General features: G+C 36.3%; 1 protein-coding gene across 3 annotated transcripts in view; it reads left to right on the forward strand.

The window, feature by feature from the left end:
• The window catches only part of CSMD3 (CUB and Sushi multiple domains 3), a 1,202,189-nt gene that overhangs the window by 925,874 nt on the left and 260,379 nt on the right, over positions 1-15,936 (forward strand). For all 3 annotated transcript variants that reach the window (XM_045896021.3, XM_045896023.3, XM_045896024.3), the window contains one exon: positions 3,229-3,420. In XM_045896021.3, coding sequence (XP_045751977.1) covers positions 3,229-3,420 — 192 coding nt within the window. The remainder of the gene's footprint in view (positions 1-3,228; positions 3,421-15,936) is intronic.

Consider the following 15,936-nt stretch of genomic DNA (forward strand, 5'->3'; position numbering starts at 1 on the left):
TTTTGAGAATGTTCATTTGAGGCTTCAAGATTTTTGCAGAAACACACTCCAGTGCTTGGGAAGCCTCAACAACAAAAAATAATGAAGTTTTCTTATAAATTCATGTCATTGTTATTTTTCACTTTGAAAGTAGAGCACATTTCATATTTATGCCACTTCTTTCCAGTAAAAGCATCTTTAATGTGAATCTCGTATGTAAAACATCACTCCCCACTAACATATTGTAAAACTAATACATGTATCAGTTTAGTTTGGGTGAAAACCATCCCAAAGCAATTCAAGAAAACATTAATGACTCAGTTTATTACAAAAATACTTCACAAAAATCTCTATCAATATTGCAAAATCAAAATTGTCCAGAGTCTGTGATGCATTATAGATGCTCTGCTAAAGGACACATGGGTATTACAGAACAAATTCACTTGGAAATCGCAACCAAGTCCCCACCCCATTCCCTCAGTATTCTCTAATATGGGTTTGTTATTAACAACTAAAAACAACTGTTCCAAAAAGGAGCTCCTATGAAGGTAGATTTAATATTCAGAAAGAATCTCAAACAGACTCAGTGCTGAGCTCAGAGTCCGACAGGGGGCTCGATCTCAGAATCCTGAGATCATTACCTGAGCCAAAACCAAGAGTTAGATGCTCAACTGACTGAGCCACCATGTGCCCCTTTTTTTTAACATATCCTTTTTTATCTTCTTCTTTTTTTTTTTTTCTTTTTAAATAGGCTCCATGTTGGGCATAGAGCCCAACATGGGGCTTGAACTCACGACCCTAAGATCAGGACCTGAGCTGAGATCAAGAGTCGGACACTTAACAGAGTTACTGCTTGTCTTTCAGTGTCAGGCTTAACATCCCACCAATATCCTTTTTTTTCTTTCAGTTTTTTAATTGATATGTTCCTTTTGATTCCTATACAACATTGAGAATCAGAACATTACAATACTGTGTGTAGTACTGATATTTTTGTTGTGTATGTGTATTGAGCTATAACAAGTTTACTAGACAGATTAACAGATTGATATATTGATGAATCTATCTATCTATCATCTATCTATCATCTATCTATCTATCTATCATCTATCATCTATCTATCTCTACCTACCTACCTATGTATCTATGTAACTACCTACCCACTCAGGATGTTTATAATAGAATCTCTTTATTAGTACCACCAATATGCAAAATAATTTGAAGTCTGTTCAGTTCTATTTGTGTCTGCTCATTTTTTCTTTGTATTCCTAGAACCTAGCACGATGCTTGGAATATATTAAATTAGTAAGTGAATGAATGAGTGAATACCAGTTATGTGTCTGTAATCCAGCAATTTGTGTCATTAGTTTAATATGCAACTTAAAAAACAATTTATACAAGTGCTGAATCCTACATTTATGATTGTAGTTTAATAATAGTTTAAATGGAAATTTTAATAGCTTCTTTGTCTTGATACTTAATTGCCATATGCTTTGGGGTAAATCTACTTTATGGCAATTCAAAATAATATTTTGTTCCATTAACCTGAATAATTGGAGTTAACTATTATTAAATGTGTCATATACTGTATATAGAAGAACAGTTACTTTCCTATGGTCTCATACTACTCTCCTCTTCTCTAATTACCTTTTTAACATTTTATTTTTAGACACTTTTATATGCAGTTGTAAGAAATAATAAAGAGATCCTGTATATTCTTCACCCAGTTTCCTGCAATGACAACTTCTTGCATAACTGTAGCACAATATCCCAACCAGAAAATTGACTTTGATACAATCTATCAATCTTATTTAAATTTTTTGAATTTTACATATATCTGTGTGTATATATCTATTTAGTTCTATGTAGATTTGTATGACCACCACCATCATGGTAAAGACATAGTAGAGTTCATCACAAGGATCCCTCATGTTATCTTTTATAGCCATGGTCACAGCCTTCCATCCCCTCCCCAAATAACCTCTGGTACACACTAATCTGTTTTCCAACTTTCTGATTTTCTCTCTTCAAGAATGTTACATAAGGGGAGACTGGGTGGCTCAGTCGTTAAGCGTCTGCCTTCGGCTCAGGTCATGATCCCAGGGTCCTGGGATCTAGCCCCCCATCTGGCTCCCTGCTCAGTGGGAAGCCTGCTTCTCCCTCTCCCACTCCCCCTGCTTGTGTTCCCTCTCTCGTTGTCTCTCTCTCTCTGTCAAATAAATTTTAAAAATCTTAAAAAAAAAAACCCCACACCATTTACTTTAAAAAAAAGAATGTTACATAAATAAAGTCATATAGTATGTAACCATTTGATATTATATTTTTTCACTCTGAGTAATTCCTTTCAGATCCACTTAATTTGTCATGTGTATTGTCATTCCTTTTTATTGTTGAGTAATATTCCATGGTATGAATAGACAGTTTAATTATTCACTTGTTGAAGGACATTTGGGTTGTTTCTACTTTTTAGCTTCTATGAATAAATATGTGTTCAGGTTTTTATGTGATCATGTCTTCATCTCTCTGGGATAAATGTACAAAAATGTAATTACTGAGCTGTATGACAAGCACATGTTTAGTCTTGCAAGAAACTACCATACTTCTTTCCAGAGTGGCTATAGCATTTTATATTCCCAACAGCAATGCATGAGTAATTTCATTTTCTTCGGAACCTTGCCAGCATTCAGTGATCTTATTTTTTATTTTAGCTGATTTGGTAGGTATATAGTAATATCTCATTGCAGTTTTAATTTGCATTTTCCTAATGGTTAACGATGTTTAACAAATCTTTTTATGTACCATCCAGTATCCTCTTCATTGAAATGGTTTTGTCCATTTCTTAACTGGATGTTTTTTCTTCTTCCTCCCCCTAGACCACACTTGAGTTTTAAGAGTTCTTCATGTATTCTAGATACAAGTCCCTTATGGAATAGATCCCTTGCAGATAAAGCTCTCTGTGGTTTTCTTTGCATCCTCTGCAGTCTTTCACAGAACATCTAATAATTTTTAGGAAATCTATTATTTAGCTACTAAAATGTCATGCCTCTTCCTGAAACAAGTTAGCACACAAATGAACAAAAAACAGTTAAAATTATTTTTTTGGGTAGGGGCTGAAAAATCGCCTCAAGAATTTCTTAAGTTAAATTTCTAAAAGCACATAGATATGAGGAAGGTTCTAAACTGTAAAGTCTGGAACTTTGAAATTGATTTTGGTAGCATCAAAATTAAAGGTCTGTTTCTGTCTTTTGATAGGTTCTGTTGCCACTGCATGCCGTGACCCAGGGGTTCCCATGAATGGGACTCGAAATGGGGATGGACGAGAACCTGGGGACACTGTTGTTTTTCAATGTGACCCAGGATATGAGCTTCAAGGAGAGGAAAGAATAACCTGCATTCAGGTAGAAAATCGATACTTCTGGCAGCCCAGCCCACCAGTCTGTATAGGTATGATTAAAGACAATTAACATTTTATATAAGTATAAAGGATAAAATGGGTATTGATGTTATTAAGAACAAGATTCTAGAATAGGTTCTATATGGGATCTAAGATTTCAGAGATCTATGAACCCCCCCAAAATGAACAAAATGTTAAATGATCATAATTTTTTTCCTAAGGAGAGAGTCTATAATTTTATTAGATTCTCAATGGTTTAAAGATCCTGACCAAAAAAAAAAAAAAGTTAAGAATTAAAGTTCTTGAAAAGTCTCAATTTTCCATTATCTACTATATAAATGTAGTTATCCACTGCTTTTAAAATTTAAACAGTAGATTCAGATTCTGCATTTGAAATGGGCCATATCATCTTGTGTCTCTAATAGCTATTTCTTGTAAGAAGGAAAATGTTATCAAAACTTATGTTTGAGTTTAGTTTCAAAGCCTTGGCTTTATATTCATTCACGAATACTAAAATGTGTTTTTATTTTGGTAATCTAAGATTTGCAGCAACTTGGTTCATACTTCCAACTATCTGCCTTTTGCCTCCATGCTCAGTTCTTGATCCTCCAAACTAGACTCTAGAAAATTAAGATACATACTATATCTCTACTGGTATGAGAAAAGTTAAGGGAATGTACCTACCACCTTTAGCATAAAACCTGATATATAATCTTTTAAAAATCTCATTATTAAGTTCTTAAAATTAAAATTGTCTAATCTCCAACCTTTTACTTCAAGTTTTTTAGAACTGGTGTCATCTTGAATTTACAATAGATTTTGACCAAAGTATGTTCTCTTTATTCAAAATTTTATTTCTTTATATATTATCTCTTACTACATTTAGGAAACAAAACCTTATTTTTATTCACTTATGCCCAAATCATAAATGCATAGTGATTTTTCTGAGTCACATGGTAATAGGTAAAGTGTTTAGTACTTCAGTCAGAAGGGAACAAACTCAAGCACTCAATTCAGATTCTTTTTACCCCATCTTGTAACTTCATATGCAAGAATTACAAGCTCAAATTCATTAGTCATTTAGTGTGTCCTAGGCATTGTTCTAAACATGGAGGATTTAGCAGTAAAACACAACAAAGAAGTTCCCTTTTCTTGTGAACCTTTCTAGTGAAATTAAAGCTAAAATAACAGTCTATATTTTCACATCATATTTTCTGTATTTTACATGTTGGCATTTTTAAAAACAGTTAATGCATAAAGCAAGACATATCTAAAGGCTCAAACCATCCAGGGAGTAATGACAGTTCTAAACTTCTGTAGAAAATGAAGCAGATAACAAGAAAAAAGCTTATTAAATAAACTTAAAAAAAAGGCACAAAATAAGGACATAACTTGAACCAGTTCAAATTTAGCCATATTCCCCTTTACTCTTCATTATTTCCATTTCACATTTATGTTGCTCTTCATGTACCACAGCAAGATTCTAGACCATCAAGCATTGATTAATTTACATTTACCATAAATACACTTATAAAAACAAGGAATAAAATATAGTTAAGAAACATTTTCAAAGAAAAAGAATGAACTTTTCATTTGTTTGTTTACTATTCAGTTAACCTAAAAAAACCCAATTAAATTAAAATACCTCATTCCAAACAATTGGAATTTGACTATCTCATAAAGAGAATCTTTGTGTAAAGAAGAAATGATAGAATACTACAGACTTACTATAGGAGTTTTTGATTTATTATAACTCTTCAAACTAGTTAAAGGGTGTTGCTTATTAGAATTACCAGAAGGCTATATAATGTCAACTGTTATTATGTTTAGAATGCTAAAATATCCAACAGCCTTGCACTAGAATTCTAGAAAACACTAAAATACAAAACATAAAGGATGAAAGAGTTTTGTGATAGGCTATTATAAAATTCCATTTGTAGACAAGACTTAAGCTTGCAAGTCCTAATTCTAGGGGAAAAAATAGTGAAACACTAAATCTTTCTTAAATTGAACAGGTTGTGGAAAGTTTTTTTATGGATTGGTGCTGTGTATTATTTTTTGGTAGGAAAAGATAGCTTGACGAGAAGATATGCATTAGAGCTTCTCTGAGAAAGAAAATAACCTAAAAAAAAAGTCTGAAAAATTGCTAAGGCTGCACAAATCTTGACCTCTGAAACTGATAAGAAAGAACTCCACGATTGGAAATACTATGCCAAAGATTAAACCCTGAACTTTTTAGAAACTCCATAAGTCTATGTCTCAGACCCTGGAGTATAAAGCATTTTGCTTGCCTAGAGAAGTAGTTAGCCTTTAAGCAAGTACCAGATAGAAGGACGTCATCTTTAAGAGAGTTAATGGAATTCATTCCAACAAAATTGACATTGTGAAGAATACTTTGACATTGCCAGAGGGAAAGTAGTAGCACTAGATATGAAGGCAAATAACAGACATTATTGTGGTGGGCTACTGCTAAAGTCCGTATACACAAATAAACCTAAATGGGGTCAAAAAAATTAAGATTGGAAAACAGTTGTCAGTGGTTGCCTGTGTAACTGCTTCTTGAGAAACGACACTAAGAACAAACCATTTTAGGTTAGGTTAGGTTAGGTTCCATGGAACCTAACTAAAAATTTAATTCATAAATCCATTTAACTTAAGGAGAATCTTATTCTGGATGCTTAATGATTAGATACATAAAAATAAAAATGTATTTTCCAAATGGTATTTAAAGTTTACTATTTTTAAGGCAAAGAAAATTTTCTTTACTCAATATTTGGGATATACAAATGTCAGATAATATCTTTACTTGTCTCAGTGGCTTTTGTAGATTTCCAAAATCAACTACAACAATGAACTATATTGGAAAAACTTCGGTAAATTACTTAAATAATGGCATCAAAAGAATTTTTAGATGATCTTCCCTATATCTTTTGTGATAAAGGATATACACTTTTTATATGGACGTGTGCATGTATATACAATTTCTGACAATAAAAAAGACTAGGGTGTCTGGGTGGCTCAGTGGATTAAGCGTCTGCCTTTGGCTCAGGTCATGATCCCAGGGTTCTAGGATGGAGCCCCATGTTGGGATCCCTGCTCAGTCGGGGAGTCTGTTTCTTCCTCTCCCCTTGCTCAAGCTCTCTCTCTCACTCACTTTCTCTCTCTTTCAAATAAATAAAATAAAATCTTTAAAAAAAAGACCAATATTTCCTGTGAAAGATAAGGAAAATTGAAACAAATTTGCTCTCCTAGGCTCCCCCAAATTACACATAATTCCACTACCATAGTTTGTGGGGAAAAAAAACCACAGAGAACATTTTGCTATCATTCTTCTTTTGTACATATATACATACATATATACATTTGCCATTATTACACATATTTTTCTATTTTTCTCAAATTCACATATAAGTTTATAAGTTCTAAAGATAAAATATGCTATTATTTTTATCAAAATACATAGCTACAAATTAGATTGTTCATTCATCCCCAGTTATTTTTACTATTTTCATAATCAATACAAGGAGCCACTAGCAATTCCACAAACTTTTATGGAATGTGTAGTATGTGCTGAATCCCAGGTTTAAAATAACATATAAGAAACAGTCTTTAGCTTACAGATTAGTGATGAATGCAGACACCTGAATATAATATTTAAGTACATATGGTAAGGGATATGATGGAGATAAAGGTTGTTGTGCATACTGGAGAAAGTTGAAGAGAGCTGAAGTAGAGTCCAGGCTGGGAATTTCCAGGAAAACTTTCTGGAGGCAGTGACAAATCTTGACACATAAGAGTTCTATACATGTAGAGGAGAAAATACATTTCAGCTGAAATGAATAGCATGGGCAAAGGCATAGAAGTGCCAGGAACTAGAAGCAGTTTGATAGTATTTGAGTGTAAATTATGTGTCTAGAGTGGTGGTTGATGCAATTGGGAAGGTTGCAAGGGTCAGGTCATAAAAATTATATTGGAGTTGGGGCATTATCATTCAGGCAGTGTGAAACAACTGCAGAATTATGTGCATAGGCATAGTATGATTAGATGTTTCTATTGGGAGAAAGATGAATTGGAGGAAAGCAGAGGCATGGGAAACAAGAAGCCATTGCAATAATTCAGGAGGCCAATAAGAATCAGATCTAGAAATATGGTAGCAGGAAGGAAAGAGGAATAGGTTGAAATATATCTATGAAGATCTATGATGCAGAGTCTTGGTAGTGCTTCTTGATGGATTGGCACATGGATGCAGCAAAGAAAAGAGAAGAATCTTAAGCCTCTAGCTTGGGAATATAGGTGGACGACAGCACTAATCAAACAACTTAGAAATGCAAAAGAAGAAACAAATTTGAGTTGAGGTTTGGATATGTCAGATACTCTGTGTTTGATGTGCCCATAGGCTATCAGGTAGAGAGAGCTAGTGAGCATTTGGGCACATGGCTTAGAATTAAAAAATTGGATATGGTCAACATGGAAAAATGTAACAGAGCAGAAATCAGAGTTGACTAGGCAAAGAACTCAGGAGAACACTACAATTATAAGATGAAATAGAAGAAGACACACGTGGCAATAAAACTGAAGTCTGTACAAAGACACTAGAAGAAAATTAGAAGTGGAGTTCCAACAAGGAGAATGAATTTAAAGTGAAAGTCAACCCTGAAGAAAGGCTACAGATATGACGAGAAAAATAAAATCAATCAATACAAAAGTCATTCCAAGCTAGGCTAGGAAGCGATTGTGTTGGGGGCAGGGAGGCTGAGGGAGATAGCAATGTTTGGAGAGGGAACTAGAGGTGGGAAGAACCTAATAAAGCCATCTTTGAGTCCGTAAGCAACAAAAGTGTTATTATGTCTCTGTAAATATAATTTAAAAGAAAAACAATTCTAAACCCAAATATAAGTTTTCTCAGGATGAATAGTTCGGTGCTTTTCTTGGACATTTTTTTCCCTGGTGATGACCTGCTTTGCTAATCATGTTAGTCTGCCTATATGTAAATATAGCACCCAGGTAAAGAAAGAGCCAATGAGATTAGACCTCCTTTTCAAACTCTTAGTTGTAAAATAAAAAACAAATTATAAATAAATAAGGAGAGACTTTTATTTATAAAGAACTATTGCAGTGTGGGTGTTGTGGGCGAAACCATTGTGATAGGAAGAACAATGTGACCATAAGATCTACAAGCATCTCAAGAGTTAGGCAAAAGGGATTCTTCTTGTATAGAGTGGAGTATATAAGGCTAGAAAAAACCAGGTAGGAGGAAATGGAATGAAAGGGTGGCTCAATCCATCAGTAGAGCAGAGAATGATGTCTTCCAAGTCCATCCTGTTCTCAGGAGGTGTTGTGTGCTGGCTCAAGGCTGAAGGTGGACCAAAGTTCAGGAGCTCAGAGGAAGGATGAAAGCTTAACCAAAGTTTGGTTACAAGCATATTATTCCAATTAATGAGTGAATTCAGCTAATCATTTGAGTGAAAGAATGGTAATCTACAGGGTCTTATCACAGGAAAATAAGGGGGTTCCTTTAAGGGGTCCTATCTCATACATGATAAGTGAGTTTTATCTCAATCATATGGGGAAGGGTGGTTCCTCACAGTAAGCTCATTTAACCAACACAAAAGGGTGAGGGCATTTCTTTTTTTTTTTTTTTTAATTTTTATTGTTATGTTAATCACCATACATTACATCATTAGTTTTAGATGTAGTGTTCCATGATTCATTGTTTGTGCATAACACCCAATGCTCCATGCAGAATGTGCCCTCCTCAATATCCATCACCAGGCTAACCCATCCTCCCATCCCCCTCCCCTCTAGAACCCTCAGTTTGTTTTTCAGAGTCCATCGTCTCTCATGGTTCGTCTACCCCTCCGATATCCCCCCCTTCATTCTTCCCCTCCTGCTATCTTCTTCTTCTTCTTTTTTTTTTTTCTTAACATATATTGAATTATTTGTTTTGAGGTACTCTGAGATTCAACAGTCTTGCACAATTCACAGCACTTACCAGAGCACATACCCTCCCCGGTGTCTATCACCCAGTCACCCCATTCCTCCCACCCACCCCCCACTCCAGCAACATGAGGGCATTTCTTAATCATCAGGTAAAACTCAACATTTTCAGTTGAAAAAAAAAAAAGTGAAAAGAAATAGGTCATAAGGAACTTTGTTTTATTTTTTGGATGAAAGACTTCCTGACATGTCTGTGGACAAAGGGGATTAAGCCAGAGAAATTGAAAGTGATAAATGAACCAAGATTCCAGAGAAGGAAGAGTGATTGTGTGACCAGGTTGAGGGTATTATCCTGATTAATAGGAGGGAATCTTTATCCTCTGGTTGTAGAGAGAAATATTCAGGAGACATTGAAATTTGAAGAAAGAGGACTATAGAAAGTTGACATATTTATGTCTAATCATTTGGTAAGATCCGCAAAAAAGTGCAGATGATAGGTAAGCAGTGGTGAATAAATTAAGTCTGAGCAAATACATATTCTCAATAGAGTAGGGTCTGAGGTTATCTACTCTCACTTAGATGCTGAGGCAAGGGTACTGGAGGGGTGTGGAGAAATGTACTAGCGGACATCCATAATTTAGATGGCAGACATTACCAAATTATAGTGATGATTTTGCATATCTATACTCAGGCAAAGAACAGAGATCTGAATGAAATTGTTGCTAGAACCAAAACTCTCCTTCTTCCAAAACCAGTTTGATGCTGTCAAAAGAATCCAAAATGTCTGATAACTGAATGGTAAAATTTATGTGAGAAAACTATAATTTTAAAACTCAGATAAGAGAAGAATGTTGGTGCACTGATTACATTTCTGAGACATCATGAGAACATGATCTGAAACTCTCTCTCCTGTGTGTGTGTGTGTGTGTGTGTGTATCCCACTGTCCCACTCCATGACTGGGGTCCTCCTTATCTTCATGACTCTATTTTTTCTGAAGCTGCCAATTCTATATATTATTTTCAATCATAAACTGTTAAATACAGACTTCAGGGGGGTGGAGCAAGATGGCAGAGGAGTAGGAGACCTGGGTTTCATCTGGTCCCGGGAATTCAACTAAATAGGGATCAAACCATTATGAACACCTACGAACTCAACAGGAGATCAAAGAAAAGAATAGCAACAACTCTCGGAACAGAAAAGCGACCACTTTCTGGAAGGTAGGGCGTGAGGAGAAGTGAATCCAAGGCGATATTCGGGAAGATAGATGGCGGGGGGAGGGGGCTTCTGTCAGCCCCTACTGGCAAGTGATAGAGCCACGGAGCACAAAATCGGAACTTTTAGAAGTCTGCTCTGCTGAGGGACGTCGCTCCAGTGGCTAAGAGGGGGTGGAACCCTCTCTGGGACAGTGTGGTCTCAGGACGCTCGGGGTCACAGAAAGACCGGGGGTGCCTGAGTGCAGCAGAGCTCCCAGGTATCAGAGCAGGGATGCCAGCTGCAGAGACGGAGCCTAGGAGCGGGCCCTCAGCTCAGGGTTGCCATTAACTGTGATCCGCAGAACGGCCGGGCCACTGCTCCTCCAGCAGGGACCCAACAAGCAGCAGATCTGGGGAGACTTCCCTTCCTCCCCTGGGAAGAGTGGCACGGGAGTGCACCACAGGGATCTGCTGGGTTTGGAGACTCCACACAGGGTCGGGTACCAGAGATACAAACGCTCTGTCACAGGCCGGGTGAGCATGGAGTGCGGTCGGAGACCAGGGAGACGGGAGTAACTGACTGCTTTTCTCTGGGGGTGCACTGAGGAGTGGGGCCCCGAGTTCTCGGCTCCTCTGGGGTGGAGATTGGGAGGCCGCCATTTCATTCTCATCCTCCAAAGCTGTATGGAAAGCTTGCAGGGAACAAAAGCTATGGAGAGCAAACCCGAGCAGATTATTTAGCCCAGAACTGGCAAGGGTGGGGCAATTCTGCCTCTGGCAAAGACATTTGGGAACCATGGCAACAGGCCCCTCCCCCAGAAGATCAGCAAGAACAGCCAGCCAAGACCAAGTTTACCGATCAATGAGAATGGCAGAACTCCAGCGCTAGAGGAATACTGCACATAGAATTCATGTTTTTTTTACCATGATTCTTTAGTCTTTCAAAGTTAGTGGATTTTTTTTTTAATTTTTCTTTTTCCCTTTTTCAACCACATCTTATCAATCCCTTTTTTAAAAAATATTTTGTTGTTTTTCATTTTTAGAGTCATAGTCTATCCCTTCATAGTAGTTACCCTTATTTTTGGTAAAAATATATAAGTTGTTCTCTCTTCAAAATTTTGAGATACAGTTCTTCTAACAAATCAAAATATACCCTAAATCTCTAGTATATGGCTTTATTCTAGTCTCCTGCCTGATCACATTCTCTCCCTGCTTTTTTTTTAAATCCTCTTCTTTCTTTTTTCAACCAACTTCTTATCAGTTCCTTTTATAAAATCTTTTGATTTTCATCTTTATAGTCATATTCCATCCCTTCATCGTATTAACCCTTATTTTTGTACATATATAAATTTTTCTTTCTTTAAAATTTTGGGAGGCACTTTCTTCTAAAAGACCAAAATACACCCAAAATCTAGTGTGTGGCACTGATCTATGCACCAGCCTGATCATATTTGATCATATTCTGTTTGTTTTGTTTTGTTTTTGTTTGTTTTTATCTTTTTCTTTTCCTTTTTCTTTTTTTTTTTTTTTCTTTTATCTTTCTTTCCCTTTCTTTTCCCCCAGTTTCAGGTCTTTTCTGATTTGTTTAGTGTATATTTTCTGGGGTCATGTTACCCTGTTAGCATTTTGTTCTCTCACTCATCTATTCTCCTCTGTACAAAATGACAAGATGGAAAAAATCACCTCAACAAAAAGAACAAGAGGTAGTACTGACTGCCAGGGACCTACTCAATATGGACATTAGTAAGATGTCAGAACTAGAGTTCAGAATGATGATTTTAAAGATACTAGCTGGGCTTGAAAAAAGCATGGAAGTTATTAGAGAAATCCTTTCTGGAGAAATAAAAGAACTAAAATCTAACCAAGTTGAAATCAAAAAGGATATTAATGAGGTGCAATCAAAAATGGAGGTTCTAACTGCTAGGATAAATGAGGCAGAAGAGAAAATTAGTGATATAGAAGACCAAATGATGGAAAATAAAGAAGCTGAGAAAAAGAGAGATAAACAACTACTGGATCACGAGGGCAGAATTCGAGAGATAAGCAATACCATAAGACGAAACAACATTAGAATAATTGGGATCCCAGAAGAAGAAGAAAGAGAGAGAGGGGCAGAAGGTATATTGGAGCAAATTAGAGCAGAGAACTTCCCTAATTTGGGGAAAGAAACAGGCACCAAAATCCAGGAGGCACAGAGAACTCCTCTCAAAATCAATAAAAATAGGTCAATATCCCGACATCTAATAGTAAAACTTATGAGTCTCAGAGACAAAGAAAAATCCTGAAAGCAGCTCGGAAGAAGAGATATGTAACCTACAATGGTAGAAACATTAGACTGGCAACAGACCTATCCACAGAGACCTGGCAGGCCAGAAAGGACTGACATGATATATTCAGAGCAGTAAATGAGAAAAATATGCAGCCAAGAATACTATATCCAGCTAGGCTGTCATTCAAAAAATAGGAGAGATAAAAAGCTTCCAGGACAAACAAAAACTAAAGGAATTTGCAAACACAAAACCAGCCCTACAAGAAATATTGAAAGGGGTCCTCTAAGCAAAGAGAGAGCCTAAAGCAACATACACCAGAAAGGAACATACACAATATACAGTAACAGTCACCTTACAGGCAATACGATGGCACTAAATTCATATATTCAAATAGTTACCCTGATGTAAATGGGCTAAATGCCCCAATCAAAAGACACAGGCCATGAGATTGGATAAAAAAACAAGACCCATCAATATGCTGTCTGCAAGAGACTCATTTTAGACCCAAAGAAACACCAGATTGAAAGTGAGGGGGTGGAAAACCATTTACCATGCTAATGGACACCAAAAGAAAGCTGGGGTGGCAATACTTATATCAGACAAATTAGATTTTAAACCAAAGACTGTAATAAGAGATGAGGAAGAACACTATATCATACTTAAAGGGTCTATCCAACAAGATCTAACAATTGTAAATATCTATGCCCCTAACATGGGAGCAGCCAATCATATAAGCCAATTAATAACAAAATCAAAGAAACAGATCAAAAAAATACAATAATAGTGGGGGACTTTATCATCCCCCCTCACTGAAATGGACAGATCATCTAAGCAAAAGATCAACAGGTAAATAAAGACTTAAATGACACACTGGACCAAATGGACTTCACAGATATATTCAGAACATTCCATCCCAAAGCAACAGAATACACATTCTTCTCTAGTGCCCATGGAACATTCTCCAGAAAAGATCACATCCTAGGTCACAAATCAGGTCTCAACCAGTAACAAAAGATTGGGATCATTCCCTGCATATTTTCAGACCACCATGCTTTGAAACTAGAACTCAATCACAAGAGGAAAGTCAGAAAGAACTCAAATATATGGAGGCTAAAGAGCATCCTACTAAAGAATGAATAGGTCAACCAGGAAATTAAAGAAGAATTTTAAAAATTCATGGAAACCAATGAAAATGAAAACACAACTGTTCAAAATCTTTGGGATGCAGCAAAGGCAGTCCTAAGAGGAAAGTATATAGCAATACAAGCCTTTCTCAAGAAACAAGAAAGTCTCAAATACACAACCTAACCCTACACCTAAAGGAGCTGGAGAAAGAACAGCAAATAAAGCCTAAACCCAGCAGGAGAAGAGAAATAATAAAGATCAGAGCAGAAATCAATGAAATAGAAACCAAAAGAACAGTAGAACAGATCAATGAAACTAGGAGCTGGTTCTTTGAAAGAATTAACAAGATTGATAAACCCCTGGCCAGACTTATCAAAAAGAGAAGAGAAATGACCCAAATAAACAAAACCATGAATGAAAGAGATCACAACCAACACAAAGAAATACAAACAATCATAAGAACATATTATGAGCCACTATATGCCAGAAAATTAGATAATCTGGAAAAAATGGATGCATTCCTAGAGATGTATCAACTACCAAAACCGAACCAGGAAGAAATAGAAAACCTGAACAGATCTATAACCACTAAGGAAATTGAAGCAGTCATCAAAAATCTCCCAAAAAACAAAAGCCCAGGGCCAGATGGCTTCCCAGGGGAGTTCTACCAAACATTTAAAGAAGAATTAATACCTATTCTTCTGAAACTCTTCCAAAAAATAGAAATGGAAGGACAACTTCCAAACTCGTTTTATTAGGCCACCAGTACCTTGATCCCCAAACCAGACATAGACCCCATCAAAAAGGAGAATTACAGACCAATTCCCTTGATGAACATGGATGCAGAAATTCTCACCAAAATACTAGCCAATAGGATCCAACAGTACATTAAAAAGATTATTCACCACGACCAAGTGGGATTTATCCGTGGGCTGCAAGTTTGGTTCAACATCCGCAAATCAATCAATGTGATACAATACATTAATAAAAGAAAGAACAAGAACCATATGATCCTCTCAACAGATGCAGAAAAAGCATTTGACAAAGTACAGCATTCTTTCTTGATCAAAGCTCTTCAGAGTATAGGGATAGAGGGTACATACTTCAATATCATAAAAGCCATCTATGAAAGACCCACAGAGCATATCATTCTCAATGGGGAAAAACTGAGAGCTTTCCCATAAGGTCAGGAATGCAGCAGGGATGTCCACTATCACCACTGCTACTCAACATAGTATTAGAAGTCCTAGCCACAGCAATCAGACAACAAAAAGAAATAAAAGGCATCCAAATCGGCAAAGAAGAAGTCAATCTCTCACTCTTTGCAGATGATATGATACTTTATGTGGAAAACCCAAAAGACTCCACCCCAAAACTGCTAGAACTCATACAGGAATTCAGTAAAATGACAGGATATAAAATCAATACACAGAAATCAGTGGCATTCCTATACACCAACAACAAGACAGAAGAAAGAGAAATTAAGGAGTCGATCCCATTTACAATTGCACCCAAAACCATAAGATACCTAGGAATAAATCTAACCAAAGAGACAAAGGATCTGTACTCAGAAAACTATAAAATACTCATGAAAGAAATTGAGGAAGACACAAAGAAATGGAAAAACGTTCCATGCTCATGGATTGGAAGAACAAATATTGTGAAAATGTCAATGCTACCTAGAGCAATCTACACATTTAATGCAATCCCCATCAAAATACCATCTACTTTTTTCAAAGAAATGGAACAAATAATCCTAAAATTTGTATGGAACCAGAAAAGACCCTGAATAGCCAGAGGAAGGTTGAAAAAGAAAAGCAAACCTGGCGGCATCACAATTCCAGACTTCAAGCTCTATTACAAAGTTGTCATCATCAAGACAGTATGGTACTGGCATAAAAACAGACACATAGATCAATGGAACAGAATAGAAAGCCCAGAAATGAACCCTCAACTCTATGGTCAACTAATCTTCAACAAAGCAGGAAAGAATATCCAATGGAAAAAAGACAGTCTCTTCAACAAATGGTGTTCGGAAAA

This window comes from Mirounga angustirostris, unplaced genomic scaffold (genome assembly GCF_029215605.1).
Source record: "Mirounga angustirostris isolate CCGP_5_RB_7025 unplaced genomic scaffold, mMirAng1.0.hap1 SCAF_4, whole genome shotgun sequence".
Taxonomy (NCBI): Eukaryota; Metazoa; Chordata; class Mammalia; order Carnivora; family Phocidae; genus Mirounga; species Mirounga angustirostris.